This window comes from Scyliorhinus torazame, chromosome 13 (genome assembly GCF_047496885.1).
Source record: "Scyliorhinus torazame isolate Kashiwa2021f chromosome 13, sScyTor2.1, whole genome shotgun sequence".
NCBI lineage: Eukaryota > Metazoa > Chordata > Chondrichthyes > Carcharhiniformes > Scyliorhinidae > Scyliorhinus > Scyliorhinus torazame.
The window spans coordinates 201,056,269-201,073,405 of NC_092719.1; the positions used below are offsets into that span (position 1 = coordinate 201,056,269).

General features: G+C 44.2%; 1 protein-coding gene across 1 annotated transcript in view; it reads left to right on the forward strand.

The window, feature by feature from the left end:
* ifrd2 (interferon-related developmental regulator 2) overlaps window positions 1-17,137 on the forward strand; it is a 59,488-nt gene that overhangs the window by 14,512 nt on the left and 27,839 nt on the right. Inside the window, exons 2-6 of the mRNA XM_072472896.1 lie at window positions 11,845-11,955; window positions 13,121-13,205; window positions 13,305-13,429; window positions 13,961-14,118; window positions 16,095-16,145. Of these exons, the coding sequence (XP_072328997.1) occupies window positions 11,845-11,955; window positions 13,121-13,205; window positions 13,305-13,429; window positions 13,961-14,118; window positions 16,095-16,145 (530 nt within the window). The remainder of the gene's footprint in view (window positions 1-11,844; window positions 11,956-13,120; window positions 13,206-13,304; window positions 13,430-13,960; window positions 14,119-16,094; window positions 16,146-17,137) is intronic.

A 17,137-nucleotide genomic window follows, 5' to 3' on the forward strand; every position in this document is an offset into this window, starting at 1 on the left:
GACCTGTGTTGTCAATGATTGCTTGTTTCATATAAGGCCTTGGTTTAACATATCATCCAAAAGGCACTCCCTTTACTGCGCTGGAGTGTCAGTTTGTATTATGGGCATGACACACGAAAATCATTTAGATTTACGAATGGAAGGATCGATCATCGACGCTTTTAACAATGTGCATGGTGGCAATAAAGAGAACACATAGGTTCTGGGCAGATTTCGAAAAAAGACGAGCACAAACCTTCGGATTGGGTTGCATGAACATTGCTTCAAACCGTCTTGTGAATTCCATCACAATTCTGGTTCTTTATACTGAGAAGCTATGGATCCACATATTGAAGATTGTTCAGTAAAGGGCAGGATAATTATTCCCTGGGATACAGAGCCTGAGATATAATACGTTTTCTTGGAGAGATCTTTAATGATTCAATAATTCAGGATCTTCAGGGTATCATCAAAAGAAATATATTTTAATACAGTCACAGGTTCTGCAACAAGCACACAGCCCCAAACCTAGTAGAGGAAACTGGTAAGTGTTGACTTTGAGCTACACAGAGGGCTGTGAATTCTTTTGAATTAATTCTAGGATCGGAGCTTAGCAGCCATGGCCAATATTTAGCGCTAATCCTAAATTTCTTTAAAAAGGTGCTTGAGTCGGTTTCTTGAACCACAGCAGATGAAGATATTCCCACTGTAAGGAGCTCCATGATTTGTGACCTAGTGATGACAAAGGAATCAAGGGATGTGACCACATCAGGATGGTATATTGCTTGGAAGTAATGCTGCTTCTATGCACCTGCCTTGACCTTATAAGTGGTGAGGTTTTGGGAAATCCTGCAATTTTTAGGTTGTAGTCATGGTGCACTGGTGGTGGAGGGATTTGATGCTTAGGCTGGTGGATGAATTGGCAATCTAAAGGAGCTCTTTGCCCTGAATGATGAGTGTCCTTGCCCATTGTGATAAGCCATTTACTGCAACCTTTGATCTGTTGCAGTGACCGTGGCATTTGTGGCTGGCTACAGTTGAATCTGAAGCATTGGTGACCTGGGGATATTGAAAATAGGATTTCTGGTGGTGATATTGTCATTGAATGTCTATGGGATGTGGTTAGATGCTCTTTTTGGCAATGATCAGTGGCTGGTACTTGTGAGATACAACGGCTCTTTGTCACTCATTTGCCCAGCCCTGCATGTTGACCAGATTTTGCTGCATGCACACATTGATTACTTCACAAATAGAACTGAACACTGAGCGATCATCAAGCAGACTCACTTCATACAATACTGATGACTACATGCCATTTGATTGTACTGATGACTTCTTCTTGCATCACTTGCATGCTGAAGGGAGGCCTTAAGGGGTGGTGATTGGCCCAGTTGGATTTGACCTGCCTATTGTGAACAGGATGTACTTGGGGCGATGCCAGTGTTGTAGCTGTATTAAAACTGCTCAGTAAGGGACATGGCTAGCTCTAGAACGTACGTCATCAGCATTACTGCTAAGATGTCAGATACCCTAGCCTTTCCAGTATATAGTGCATTAGGGATACTGCATTTGAATTTGAACATGCCGTGACAGGAAAGAGATTAAATCAATAGGGTCACCAAGATGCTCCCTAGGATGAGAAATTAGTTATTACGAGATAGTAGAAGAGAATATTATTTATGTAGCAACTATTCATATACTCAGGATGTCCCAAAGTGTTTCCCATTCAATTAACTTTTTGTATGTATTACGTTGGACAGCCAATTAAGAACAGCGAGATCTCAGAAATAGCAAATAAAATAGCTGACCAGATAGACTGCTTTATAATCTTGGTTGAGTGATAATTGCTGCTTGGGACAATAGGATGACTCTATCCTCTTCAGTATTCCACGGGACCTGCCTGAACAAGCAAAAGTGGCCTTGGTGAAACCATAGCCATCTGACCACAGGAATAGGAGGAGACTACATTAAAATTATTGGATCATTGTTTGCTCAGGCAAAGAGAACAAAATATACTGCCACTTGTTTTGAGTCCAGAGTAATGTAATTCTCTGTTAACTGGCATCATCTATTTCCCAAGCATGGCAGATAACCAAGATCTTCAAAAAGAGTTTAGTGTACCCAATTCATTTTTTCCAATTAAGGGACAATTTGGCCTGCATGTACCCTGCACATCTGTGGGTTGTGGGGGTGAAACTCACGCAAGCAAGGGGAGAATGTATAAACTCCACACGGACAGTGGTCCAGAGCCGAGATCGAACCTGGGACCTCGGCGCCGTGGGGCAGCGATGCTAACCACCGTGCTGCCTTCGATAACAAAGATTTTACTGCATTGGGCATCAAGGGTGTACAACACAGATTAACTAGAATGATACATGGGTGAAAAGGTTTAAATTATGAGGACAAATTTCATAGACCAGCCTTCTATTCCTTGAATGTAAAAGATTTAATTCAGGGTTTTTCAAAGTGCGCGTCGCGAACCGTGTCAGGAGTGTCACGTCCTTCCGTGGTGGTACCTGATTGCAGGATAAACGGCCAATGGTCGCTACCGGCATTTAAATTGAGACTGTCGGCAGCTGACTGCTTTGAAATGAGAACAAAATTAGGCCGTGTGCAGTCTTCTGACCGTTAGCAGTAAGCAGTTCAGCACACCCCTGCTTTGGACTGTGGGAGGAAACCCATGCAAACACGGGGAGAACGTGCAGACTCCACACACAAAGTGGTCCAAGCCGTGAATTTGAACCTGGGACCCTGGAGCTGTGTAGCAACTGTGCTAACCACTATGCTACCCAGGCCGAGAAAGAAACAAGATCAAAAGTAAGCCTCTGGAGCTAAGAATTATTTTAGACTGATTTCAGGAAAATTACATATCTGAAGGATACACTCATGAGGGGTGTATTTTTGCTTTTCCAAAATAAAAAGGTAGTTCAAAGTACAAGTTGCCTACAAAGATTATGCTTAGTCAGTAGAGCTTTGACTCTTATATTTCAGCAAATGTCTTAAAACGTGAAGTCTTGTCATGCTATTCTTTCAGATATTAACTGGAAGTTCAGATTTCTTTTGCAGAGTTCTTGGAGAGTTTTTGCAGAGTTCTCAGGAACATCCATCCCCTTTGGGTGAAAATCTTTCTGCTCTCACCATTTCAAAAAATGTTCTTCCTAATTTTTCCTATCGATGAATAGCTTTGCACTCGTAACATCGTATTCTATCTGCCATTCTCTTGCCCACTCAGCCAGCCTAAGGACATTAGGGAAGGAATTAGAAAACCGCTGGGATTTTATAACAATCGACAATGGTTTCATGGTCATCGTTAGACTTTTAATTCCAGAATCTTTTATTGAATTCAAGTTTCACCATTTGCCCTGGTGGGATTCGAACCTGGGTCGCGAGAGCATTACCCTGGTTTCTGGATTATTAGTCCAGTGACAATACCACTACGCCACTGCCTCCTATATTGAATACAACTCTATGTATCTCAATAAGACTTCAATGCGCTTATTTGAACAGTTCCATAAGTTTCAAGACTCGCATCTTGAATTCAAAATACTATCTGATAAAACTCGGCAGGAGGGTTTATTATTCTTTGAGTTCTAAATTTGGGTTTCTTCTCCGCGAATGTTGATCCCCATGGTTATCACTGTTGAATCTCGGAAGCTTCTTTTTATAAGGTTTTTGTTCTTATAAACAATCATTGACCACTTAGGCATCAGTTGCCCTTGGAGGGTTTTGTTTTCGCTGTTTCAACACGGTTATCGGTGAAGAGTCCAGATGTACAAGTTGTTCTCCTTTTCCCACGATACTCATTTTGCTGAGCTGCAGCTTTTCACACACAAGTTTGTTAGCCTCTTTTACCAACATGCTTCACAGCACAATGTTAGCCATTTCTCTGCCCCAGCACATCTTCACATAAAGGATGTGAAAATCTGTAAATCATCCCTCCCCCAAAAGCTGTTGTAGATTTAAAAACTGGGATTAAGAGATCTTTGTTAGGCAGGGTATTAAGAATCTAGAACCAATGTTGCCAGGTGGAATTGAGACGTTGATCTGACGGATTGATGAAACGTGTTGGTGAAATTGAATTGGATAATCCTGTTCTCTTGATTGTTGTGCTGTGGCGATCAACGTCAAGCCATGCCTTCACCGGTGATGAGAATGGAAGCTAATATTTCCTGCTCACGTGCAGCCAACTAGCTGGTTGCTGAGGTGCCATACAACAGTCAGAAGTTGTTAACAGCAAGGACAAAATCAGTTTGAAGTTGTAATTTTAATGCAGTATTATCTGCATTTGATTCACACAAAAAACATTTGCACCTTTGACCGCCTTGCAAATGTACTTGTCTTTTTTAGGTTGAAAACAAGGCAGATAGATATTGCTGTAGGCTTCTGCCAGTGAAACTCAGCATAATAGGAACTTTATATGAAATGACCGCATAAAGTGATAGTGTAATGTAAAAAAGGTGTCACTTACTGGAATTAACATTTTGTTTGTTTCTGCAATGTTACTGTTACTGAATTTCTTGACAGTTGAAATGTAAAACAATGCAAGTTAATGGAAATGACCTCAGTTACAAGGCTACATTTTGTGCTGGGTGCCAAAATAAATTATAAAAAGTACCAGGTGTTTAGCAGAACTTTATCTCATTTCATGTAACAATATGCTGGGAACATTGTGCTGTGGGAAAAAAAATGCATATTTGCCCGGTCTATTACATATAACCTGCTTGATGACAATAGTGTGTGGAGATGGATAACCTTAAATGATGTGGGCAGCACGGTAGCACAGTGGTTGGCACAGTTGCTTCACAGCTCCAGGGTCCCAGGTTCGATTCCCGGCTTGGGTCACTGTCTGTGCGGAGTCTGCACGTTCTCCCAGTGTCTGCGTGGGTTTCCTCCGGGTGCTCCGGTTTCCTCCCACTGACCAAAGGTGTGCAGGTTAAGTGGATTGGCTATGCCAAATTGCCTTTAGTGTCCAAAAAAGGTTAGGTGGGTTTACGGGGATAGGGTGGAGGTGTGGGCTTAGGTAGGATGCTCTTTCCAAGGGCCGGTGCAGACTCTTTGTGTGCCGAATGGCCTTCTGCACTGTAAATTCTATGATTCTGTGATTAACAGAATCGCCCCAATCCAGAGCAGACTCTCATGTCAGTGATGTTTATTTGATAGGAGTCTAAGATAGATGAGTTGGCATGGGTGAGAATAAGTCGATTGTCATTGGACAATTGCTAGGTTTGTTTTGTGAGGGCCACGAATCCAGCACGAGTTTTAAGGATACAAAGTAATAACATTTATTTACAATAACATATATATATTTATATATATATATATATATATATAACAGCAGCAGCAACTTCCCTTGCTGCACACTCCTTCCTGCTGTTTCCAAACTGGCCAGCTTTATTTATACTTGTAATTACTAATGGTTTTTCCGCCCCCCTCATTGGGGAAGCTCATACTCCCACAGCATTGTGGGATTGTCATTAGCCCCCAGCCAATGATAAGCAGGCAGGTTATAACATCCCCCCCCCCCCGCGCCAAAAGTCCAAGGAATCCACCGAAGACTCTGGCGAAGGAGGGCGTCGGACTCGTTTTGCCGCAGGCCGGACACCATTTGCACGTGGCGCTGGATCAGGCAGCGTGTAACGAGACGGAGACCGGCGCTTCCGTGATGAACGACGCAACGGTTATACATCCACGACCCGTGGACCCGAGGATTCCCCCTCTGATGCATCCTGTGTCTCCATCTCGGAGTCAGAGTCTGCTGCCTCCGTCATGTCAGCGTCTCTATCTCCATTCGGTTTTGTAACGACCTGCGCAGGCTTCGAGTGAGGCACCAGTGGAAGAGTGTGAGGACTACCTTCCCTTGTCTCTGGTCTCTGCGGCTGTAGAAATGAGCTCCGGGGGCGGGGAATCTTTTGAGGGGATAGTCTTCTGGACTGAACGTGGTCTACATGTTTGTGCTGGAGACGACCCTGGGCTTGCACCAGGTAAGATATAGGGCCCGTTTGGCGAAAGATTACACCAGGAACCCACTGGGCACCACCAGCAAAATTCCGAACGAACACTGGGTCACCGGGCGCAAACTGCCGAATCGGCTGATGCCGAGAAAATCCCTGTCCCTGCCGTTCTTGTGTGCGGCGTACTTTTGCGCCAATGTCTGGGAAAACCATACTAAGGCGGGTGCGAAGTCTCCGGCCCATTAGGAGTTCTGCGGGAGCTACCCCAGTCACCGCATGGGGGGTGGTCCTATACGTAAACAAAAAGCGAGCCAGTCTCGTGTCCATTGATCCGGAAGACTGCTTCTTTAGGCCTCTTTTGAATGTCTGCACTGCGCGCTCCTTGCCAACCCATTTGAAGCCGGGTGGTAAGGGGCAGTGCGGATATGGCGGATGCCGTTCATCTTCGTGAACCTCGCAAACTCCTCACTCGTGAATGGAGTGCCGTTATCCGTGACCAGCACCTCGGGGAGAGCATGCATACTAAAAGACAAACGCATCTTTTCAATTGTTGCGCAGGACATTGTCCCCTGCATCTTATGCACCTCTAGCCATTTAGACTGGGCGTCAATTAATAGAAGGAACATGGATCCTTGAAAAGGGCCTGCAAAATCTGCATGCAAGTGTGCCCAAGGCCGCCCTGGCCATTCCCAGTAATGTAGGGGCGCGGCCGGCGGAAGCTTCTGATGCTCCTGGCAAATGGAGCCGTTTTGGGCCACCTTCTCAATGTCAGTGCCGAGACCTGGCCACCAGACATAACTCCGGGCCAACATTTTCATTTTGGTCAGACCTGGATGCCCATTGTGCAAGTCTGTTAGTATCAGCTCCTGGCCTTTTTCCGGGACAATCACGCGCATCCCCCACAAGAGGATGCCGTCTTCCACGCTGAATTCTGACAGTTTGGAGGAAAATGCCCGCAACTCGCCTGGGAGCTGTCTATGCTGCCCACCATACAGGACTATGTGCCGAACCTTTGACAGGACTGGCTCCGTCTGGGTCCACTCACGGATCTGTGATGCCCTGACAGGCAAGGTGTCCATAAAATTTAGGGTTGCAACCACCTCACCGGTCGTGGGGGTCGACATGGGTCCGGTCGATAAAGGCAATCGGCTCAGTGCGTCGGCATTTGCTATCTGCGTTCCTGGTTTGTACTCCAGAGAATACTTGTATGCAGCAAGCAACAAAGCCCAGCGCTGGATCCGTGCAGAAGCAATGGGCGGTATTGGCTTAACCTCTCTGAAAAGTCCCAGCAGAGGCTTATGATCAGTCACGATAGTGAAATGGCGGCCGTGCACGTACTGGTGGAAGCGTTTCACCGCAAAAACCACTGCCAGGCCCCCCTCCTCGATATGCGCGTACCTCTTCTCCGCTGCAGTCAATGTGCGGGAGGCGAAAGCTATCGGTCGCTCGGCCCCGTTCTCCATCTTGTGGGACAGGACGGCCCCAATATCATACGGGGATGCATCACATGTGACGAGCAAAGACTTTCCAGGATCATAGTGGGTTAGTAACCCAGACGACGACAATTGTTGCTTTACCTGCCGGAAAGCGATTTCTTGCGGCTGACCCCAAACCCAGGTGTGATTTTTCTTCAGCAGAAGGTGCAAAGGGGCCAGCGTAGTTGCCAGATTGGGGAGGAACTTCCCGTAATAGTTTACGAGACCGAGAAAAGAAAGAAGATGCGAAGTGTCAGTCGGGGCGGGGGCCTGTTGAATTGCACGCACCTTCTCTGCGACGGGGTGCAAACCTTCGCGGTCCACCCGATAACCTAGGTAGACTACCTCCTTTGCCTGAAATACGCACTTTGTGCGACGTAAACGGACTCCAGCCTCCGAAAGGCGTCTAAGGACAGCCTCCAGATTTTCCAAATGTTCCAGCTCCGACGTCCCTGTGATCAAAACGTCATCCAAGTAGACAGCAACACGTGGTAAACCTCTCAAAATGCCCTCCATAACACGTTGAAAAATTGCGCAGGCAGAGGATACATCAAAGGGCAACCGTGTATATTCATACAGGCCCCCGGTGTGTATTAATCGTTACATATGGTCGGGAGGCAGGGTCCAGCTCCAACTGCAGGTAGGCGTGACTCATATCTAATTTTGTGAACGAGAGTCCACCTGCAAGCTTTGCGTAGAGATCCTCTATGCGAGGGATTGGATATCGGTCGAGTCGGGAAGCCGTATTCACTGCAAGTTTATAGTCGCCACACAAGCGAACTGTGGCATCTGGCTTCATTACAGGTACAATTGGTGCTGCCCAGTCAGCAAAACGGACGGGCCTGATAATACCCAAACGAGTGAGCTCCCCTTCTACCTTCTCGAGCAAGGCGTAAGGCACCGGGAGCGCCCGGAAATAGCGCAGCGTGGCTCCTGGTTCGACTTGGATACGGGCTACGGCCCCTTTTATTTTCCCCAAACCAGGCTGGAATACATCTGGGTATCGTCCTAGTACCTCAGTCAACCCTTCAGAAACTGTTTGGAGGATGTGCTGCCATTGCAACCGCAAATGGCGCAACCAGCCCCGACCCAACAGGCTGGGCCCATGGCCGCGCACCACGATAAGTGGGAAACGCCCCTCCTGGCGTCCATAAACAACAGGGGTCATTGTCGTTCCTGCAATGTCCAATGGTTCCCCCGTGTAGGTGGCCAACCTGGCCTGTGAGTTGGTTAATGTAAGGGTCTGTATACCCTGCTTGATGCGGTCGAATGTCCTCTGGGCGATCACGGAGACCTCTGCGCCAGTGTCCAACTCCCATCTCAAGTGGGTGGCCATTGACCCTTACTGTCACCTTAATGGGGGCCACACGGGGAGCTGCCACACAATGCAGCTGCAGGCAGTCGTCCTCCGTCTCCACGTCCTCCGAGTAGTCGCCGGTGGTTCATCCACATGGAAGGTACGGCCCCGGGCTGGTCCCAGTTACGGCCCCTGGGCTGGTCCCAGTTTTGGTCGGAACTACGGCGCCTCCAGGACCGCCGTCCGCGACGGGGTCGGCGCCTACAAGTCTGACACGGACATGGCTCCTCATCCATTGGTTCTGGAGAAGGCTCCCTTCGGGGAGGAATGTCGCCGTCGGTCCGGACACTGCCTTGCCCAAGGTACCGCAGGAGTGCGGCGGGACGTTTTCGGACGGAAGGGGTTGCGCCCCAAGGCACGCACTTCCATTCCCTGTAGCACCTGCACTCCTCGTTCTGCGCTCTCGCGGGACAATACTATTTGAATGGCCTGTTGAAAAGTCAATGTTGGCTCAGCTAACAACTTTCTCTGGGTGGCCGCATTGTTAATAGCGCAAACCAAACGGTCGCGTAACATTTCTGACAAGGTCTCACCATAGTCACAGTACTCCGCAATCCTGCGTAGCCTGGATAGAAAATCGGCAAGGGATTCTTCAGGGGTCCTCTCAGCGGTATTAAACCAGTAACGCTGGACTATCGTGGACGGGGTTGGGTTAAAATGTGCCCCACTATATTCACAAGTTCATCAAACGTTTTGATGTCCGGCACAGCTGGGTACGTAAGGCTCCTAATCACCCCAAAGGTATGCGGGCCGCAGGTGGTGAGCAATATGACCACCTGGTGCTCGTTTTCGATGATATTGTTTGCCCGGAAATAGTAACGCATCCGTTGTGTGTACTGATTCCAGCGCAGCATCAAAAACATCCAAACGTCCGTACAGAGGCATGGTATAATAGAAAACAACTTCCAACCTGTATCCAACAAAAATCCAGGGAGGTGGCTTCAGCGGTGTAGACCGCTGATCACTTTAACCCTCGTCGCCAGTTTTGTGAGGGCCACGAAGAATCCAGCACGAGTTTTAAGGATACAAAGTAATAATATTTATTTACAATAACATATATATATATATATATATATATATAATATATAACAGCAGCAACAACTTCCCTTGCTGCACACTCCTTCCTGCTGTTTCCAAACTGGCCAGCTTTATTTATACTTGGAGTTTACTAATGGTTTATCCGCCCCCTTCATTGGGGAAGCTCATACTCCCCCAGGTTTGTGGGATTGTCATTAGTCCCCAGCCAATCGTAAGCAGGCAGGTTATAACAGTTTGCATAGTATGTTTTGTACCTGGGAGAAGTAGAAGGAGTTCTGTACTGTAGAAGTTTTGTTAAAAAATCAGCTTACATTTCAAAATGGGGTTTTAATGAAATTATTTTCCAATATTCACTGAATAATAAACCGTTTGGCAGTGAGGGGGAAGAGTCACAAAATATTTGACTTTTAAAGTGGTTTTCCAACCTTGGTTCTTTAAGACATGAACTACTACAGCTGAAGGTTTCAGCCAAAGTAGCTCAACAGAAAGGTACATAGTCATCATCTGTAATCTGCATGATGCATGGCTACTGTTGCTTCCTTCATCATTTTGCGGGTTTGGAAAAATGGTGCTCCTGCTTTCTTTGATTTACAGCAAATATTAAAATATGAAACTGCACAGATCCCAGTGGTACAATCCAGTGTAATATGCCAATTCAGTGTAATTAGCCAATTTGGTTCCTATTATATCTTAATCTGATGTCGGCCAGCGTGTTGAGTGCAATAATTGATCTTTTAAGCCTGGAAAATGATAAAAATCAGCTAGAATTCCTGAGAGCAATCATTATCCATTGATATCAGCTGGTAAATGCACCCATGTCCACAGTGGTGGAGAGCAGCATTGATGCCCTCTGTTTAATAATCTGCTGACATTTGTACTCTAGGTACATTTGGATGAAGTGCCACAAGGGGGATTGATAATAGTAATTGAGCTCTAACTCACTCTTCAAGCATCAAGAAGAACAAAAAAATTATAGAAAGCACCCATCCCCTCTGAGGTTTTCAAGCCTTGTCACTGCCTGTGCAGCATCTTTAGGCCAACAGCAGGTTGTCACCTTACCAGCAGGTGGTGTGTAACATCAAGGTCCAAGAGGGACTGGGTGATATTTTTCTCCTAAATTGGCAAAAAGAGGGAGGTTTTATGGAGGTGAAGGGAGTCTCAGCTGAAGAAACAACCTGTGTTTGCCCTTTAAGGGAAGGCCTACTGAATTATGATTAACTCAGTTGACTGGACAGCTGGTTCTTGATGTGGAGTGACGCCAACAGCGTGGGTTCAATTCCCATGCCGGCTGAGGTTATTCATGAAGACCCGCCTTCTCAACCTTGCACCTCACCTGAGGTGTGATGTCCGTCGGGTTAAATCGCCACCAGTCAGCTCTCAAAGGAGAGCACAGCCTCTGGGACTGTGGCAATATTTACATTTTCACTCATTTTCTGAGCAGGTGCGCATGTGCACTTGGGTATCAACGGCCATCTTGTATTGCAGTGTTACATTTCCACCCAGTCAAACCCCATCTCTTCTAATCTTTCCCCCAGCCCCTCCCCCACTTCATTGACTGTACGTCTTTAAAGCCTGCAACAACTACTTTCCCAGTTCTGCTGAAAATTCATCAACTTGGAACATTAACTCTATTTCTTGCCTTAGATGCCAGATCTACTGAGCATTTCCACCATTTTCTGTTCTGGGTTCAAATTTCGACCCCACCGCAGTATTTTGCTTTTCCCACCTGGCAAAGGTTCCCCTCCCACACTAAAGTACCCTAGTTCTGAAGTGCTATGCAAAAATAAGTTACTTTTGTCATCTTGCGTCTTTTGGTATTGTGTGATGGAGCTTGTATATTCAAAACTGTTAAAAGGAAGAAAAGCATAGTTCAATACATACAGCATTTTACATGTGTGTCTCACATGTCTGAAAGCTTTATGTCTACAGGAGATTGTAAACGCATGTGTGGTACCCTACAAAGCAGATACAAATTTGGATTAGTCACGCCACAGCACTTTTATATTGCAGGAGCACTATTCACTTTGCTATATTTTGTCGGCAGGAGGACGGAATGGATTTAAAGGGGAGACTCAGGCCAGTGATGATGATCTCGCCAGTGAAGTGCTGAGCCACTGCAGCAGCGCCAGTGAGACGGCCAGTGTGCCTGAAGAAGGTACTAATGAAATGCATTGCCTTTAGTGTTTGATGTTTCAAGACCTGGTACATATATTTGAAGCAAGTTCTGAGCCCTTGTGTTGTGAGCCCTTGTGTTAATGCTCGGGACTTTACAAAATCAGCTGCAGGTCAATAACCTTGCTTTTATATTTAATTGCCATTGGGAAGATAGGGAATTCCGCTCTTTTCCCTCTTTTGCCATTAGATGTCCTAACTGGAGTTGCACATGTTTCAGGAGATTAGAAAAGCTGTGGAGAACCAATAATTGTGGTTAACCTGCATGAAGTGCTCCAGAACTACCTGCATCCCTAGCCATGTGTATATGGCAAATTTCCCAGGTATGTCCTGTCGACAAAAAGCAGGACTAATTCTATTCGATCAATTACTGCCCCATCAGTCTACTTGTAATCATCAAAGTTATGGAAGGAGCTGTTGATTGTGCTATCAAACAACACTTAATCAGCAATAACCTGCTCACTGATGCACAGTTTTAGTTCCACCAGGGCCACTTGGCTCCAGACCTCATCACAGCTTTTGTCCAAATATGGTCCAAAGAGCAGAATTCCAGAGGTGAGGTGAAAGGGCTACACTTGACGCCAAGGCAGCATTTGACTGTGTCAAAGAGTTCTAGCAAAATTGAAGTTGGTATGAAACTGAGGGGAAATCTTTCCACTGGTTGGAATCGTATCTAGCACAAACAAAGGTGGTTGTGTTGTTGGACGGCCATTCATCTCAGCCCCCAGATATCACTTGCCACTTCCTAATCTAGACCTGAATGTTGTTCAGACCTTGCTCATGGGCTGCTTCATTATCTGATGAGTTGCAAATGGAACTGAATACAGTAATTATCAGTAAACATTTCCACTTCTGATCTTAAGTCAGAGGGAAGATCGTCTGTTGAAATACCTCCACGTTGTTTGTGTCAATCACTCTTCTTGGTAATGAGTTCCACATTTTAACCACAATCTTGACTATTTTGCAAGAGAAAACTTTGCAATTATGTACTGCACTGCCCTGGATAGTCAAATATCCTTCACAGTATTATCTAGATGGTGATGATCAATGTACAGTGGCAGGTTCTGTAACATTTTATTTTATTGTTGAAGATTTAATTTGTTTCTCTCGTTTTTGGGTAAATTGGCAAATATCTTTTTTATTTTTAGGAAATGAAGCCGTTAATGAACAAATGGCCCAAGAGGAAGCTGAAGATAAATTGAAGGAATGTATTGATAACACAATGGGTAAAAGGTGAGGCAGGCTTGAGTGCATTGCATTTGAGTTTGGGTTTTCATACTAGCTAGAGTCATTTATCTTTTTGTGTTACATTATTCCATCTTTTGTTTTTAGTGCAAAAACGAGACAAAATGCCCTTGAAAGCCTCAAGGTAGCATTTTCTTCCAAAATCCTGTCAGACTTTTTGGTGGAAAGGAGAATCACCCTCACTGATTGCTTGGAGCGTTGCCTAAAGAAAGGTGCGTGCATCTTGAGAAACTGAATAAGACTTTCGGCGATGTTTAGTTTGAAGAGGTGGCTGGAAGGTCTTCATCGTGCAGGATTGACCTTTTACACGATGAAATGGTGAAATATCCTCCCCAAACGAGTTCATATTTTGGCATGGTGAGCTAGTTAGATTTGAAATAAAAAGTGAAAATACTGGTAACAGTGTGGGTCAGGCAGCATTTGTGGAGAGAGCAACGAAAGTAGCATTTCACAATGATCATTTTAAATCGGAACTGGAAGATGTTGGCAACGAGCAGTTCTTAAGCAAGTACTGAGCTCGTGAAAGAATAAAACTGAAATGTCTGTGATAAGGTGGATGGCAGGAGGGATTAAATGACAAAAAAGGAAGAAGGTGCAAGGCAAAGGGAATCTTAATGGGGCAACCTTGGAAACAAAAGGATAGACCCAGAAGAGATGTTAAATGCTTACCAAACATCTAGGGGAAAACACTGGTTAAGTTCAAAAACAACTATAGTTTTGTGTTTACTTTTTTTGTTCTAAAGGGAAGAGTGAAGAACAAGCCATTGCAGCTACTGTCATATCCTTGCTATGTATTCAGTTTGGATCGTGCAAAGAAGGCGAAGATGTTTTCAAAACCCTGAAGTCTGTCCTAATTAATATCTTTACTGACAAATCAGCTAGCTTGGCTGCCAGACACAGTGTAAGTATTGGGTTTTCCAAGTGATACATGCTTCAATGCTGAGTCCTTAGGCCCAAATGAGATCAGAACACTGTTAGACAGTGGATTTGCAAAACTGTTCCTAGAGATTCTTAAAATAAATGCTAAAATTAATTTTTGACATTAAATCTGTGGCAATAAAATATCTTTAGGAAATGGGCGTGCTTCATATTGTAGGAATGAGAGATGCTGAGGCACAGGCAGAGATTTGTGGTATCTTGCATAGACAGTACTGCGTTTGGCCCTCATGTTTCTATTTAAGCCTAAGACCTATCAATAACTAATTGATCCATATCCAAAGGTTCTTTTCCTTTACCAAAGTTTGGGACAAAGATGTCAGCCCTTCTATAGCAGTAAGCGAGATTAGACAGATGGAACCAAACGTTCTGTTTAATTTGACTTTCCCAGGTTTTTGTTTAGAGCTTCCAGGAGACATGTACCAGCACAAATTGACGTTATTCCAGAAAATGCTATACTTTTTGTTTTTGGGCATACAAAAAAATAAAAAGCTAGGCATGTCTTATTATGTCGTACTCACAGCAATCAATCCCATGGTCATCAGCAGCCATGTACAAAGCAAATAAAGCAGGCTATAAACAAAGGATTATAGGACAAAGCACAAATGGAATTTTAACCTCCGACTGGTCTGCACGCTATACCCATCTACATCAACCTGTGCAATACATCATGTGAATCAAAATCACATTAAGTGCCTCATACATGGGTCACCATACCTCCATCAACACCAGCCAAAATCTATAAATGTGCAAAATGATGCTTTTGATTAATCTACAAGATTCTTGTTCATGATACTGTGACTGCCCAAACGTGCCTCTTATCAGACTCCTGCTTGAAGGATGTTTTATAATAACTGAGCTGAATACCCATTAAAGTTAAAACTTCTATGGGCGGCACGTGGCACAATGGTTAGCACTGCTGCCTACGGCGCTGAGGACCCTGGTTTGAATCCTGGCCCTGGGCCACTGCCCGTGTGGAGTTTGCACGTTCTCCGTTTCTGTGTGGGTTTCACCCCCACAACCCAAAGATGTGCAGGTTAGGTGGACTTGCCACGCTAAATTGCCCCTTAATTGGAAAAGGGGCACTCTGAACTTTAAAAGAAAAAAAAGTTACAACTTCTGGTTGAGTTTTGTACAGCATCAATCTGTGCTGCTAAATCTACATGGCTCAACGAGTTGCTTGCTTCAATACTTAGTCCTTAGGCCAAAATGAGATTGAAACACTTAGATAGTGGATTTGCAAAAATATTCCTAGAGATTCTTGATACAAGTACTAAAATTAATTTTTGACATAAAATCTGTGGCAATAAAACTTTGTATGATGTTGGGAACTAATCGCACAAGACGGTCAAGATCATGCATCCCTTTTATGACCTCATTATGATTTAAAAAAAAAAAAAATGATATAAGAAAATTGATAGTACATACTGGTACTACATGTATGTAAAGGGAAGAAGGTAAAATATAATTGTTTCGATGATTAAACTGTCATTAGAGTAGCACAGGCTCCTCTCAACTAAATTTTTAAGTTGGCTGTAGAGTTTGATGCTAGTATGGAATAGGGCTTGTTGTTCTGCTTTATGGTATAGAACTGTTGTATTAAAAATGGCATTGGCTGAATTAGTATGTTTAGTCAACTTTTGTTTTGCAGCTTTGAGAATTAAGTGCGGCCATAAACTATTAATGTTCCACCATTGTTAAAGGTGTAGTTGGTCCAAAGCAGTAAAATTATTGAAAGTTTAAATATTTTTCCCATCGCCTGCCTTATGGTGCATCTTTTGCATAGTTCTAATTGCAAGAGTTTCAGGCCATCTAAGCTAAGCAGTTTACCTAATTTCGACAGGCTAAAATGATTAATGGTCTGAACCTTCACCTATCTAGCCTTTCGGTTTGGTAATACATTTGACTATCTGTTACTTACTGTCTGTTGTTGCTTTTTAGTGTGCCACTGCACTAGGAATATGCTGCTACATTGCTGCTAACGAAGCGGAGGTGAGTCTTGATTTGTTAGTTAACTTTGTCTTTTTAAAAGAGTAGATACTTGTTTTGGTACTAGGTCAATAAAACCAATGGCACAGTAATGTGAGGCTCATTTTGATGCTCAAGGTTCATTGCAGATCCTAAAAAATAATTCCTGTATCTGAGCCTCCGGCCGTAGTGGGGCCAGTTACTCTATCCGACTGGAAATGGCATCTGGAATGCAGTTAATCAAGGTGGATATAGACTTAAGTTATCCTACAGTTTTGCCAAATATTCTGGAAATCAGAGAAATTTTGTACCAGTTTGGCTTGTTCCCCCTAAATTGAACAGAACCCATCTTATGGCAAATTTTATATGGTCTGTAAAAGGAATTGATTTAAATAATAAAATGTCTGAAATATAAAATATTGGAAATGCACAGGGCTGTCAGCATTGATATTGAGAGAAAATTTTGCATGCAGCTCTGATGAAGGTTATGCATCTGAAATGCTGACATTTTTTAAAATTACAAATGCCGTGTATTTCGAATATTTTCTGCTTTCTGGAATTCACTTGATGAGCTGAATAAAACTTTCAACCACGTTTTCTTGTCACTCAGTTTTAGTCTTTGCATGTAAAAGGTCAATGGGTGTGAGTCTACTTTGGTACATTTCACTTGAGTCACAATTCAAAGCTGTCACCCATTCGAATAGAGTTTTGTTATTTGTGTGGAGGAGAGAATCAAGAGAAATGCCAAATGCAGAGATAAAAGTAAAAATGAAAAACAGGTGTTTCAAGTCTGCACTCATCACCAAAACATTCTCAACCTGTCAAATGTTGAACAGAAAACTTAGCTGACACGATTGAGATGATGGGGAGACACGGTAAAGAACTAATGAGAGTCATGGAGCTAGAGAGGGTAATGGTATGTTGTAGAGAACATCAGAAATAGGAGCTGAAGTGGTCAATACACCCTTCGAATCTGCTCCACCATTCAGTAGGATTGTGGCTGACCATTAACCTCA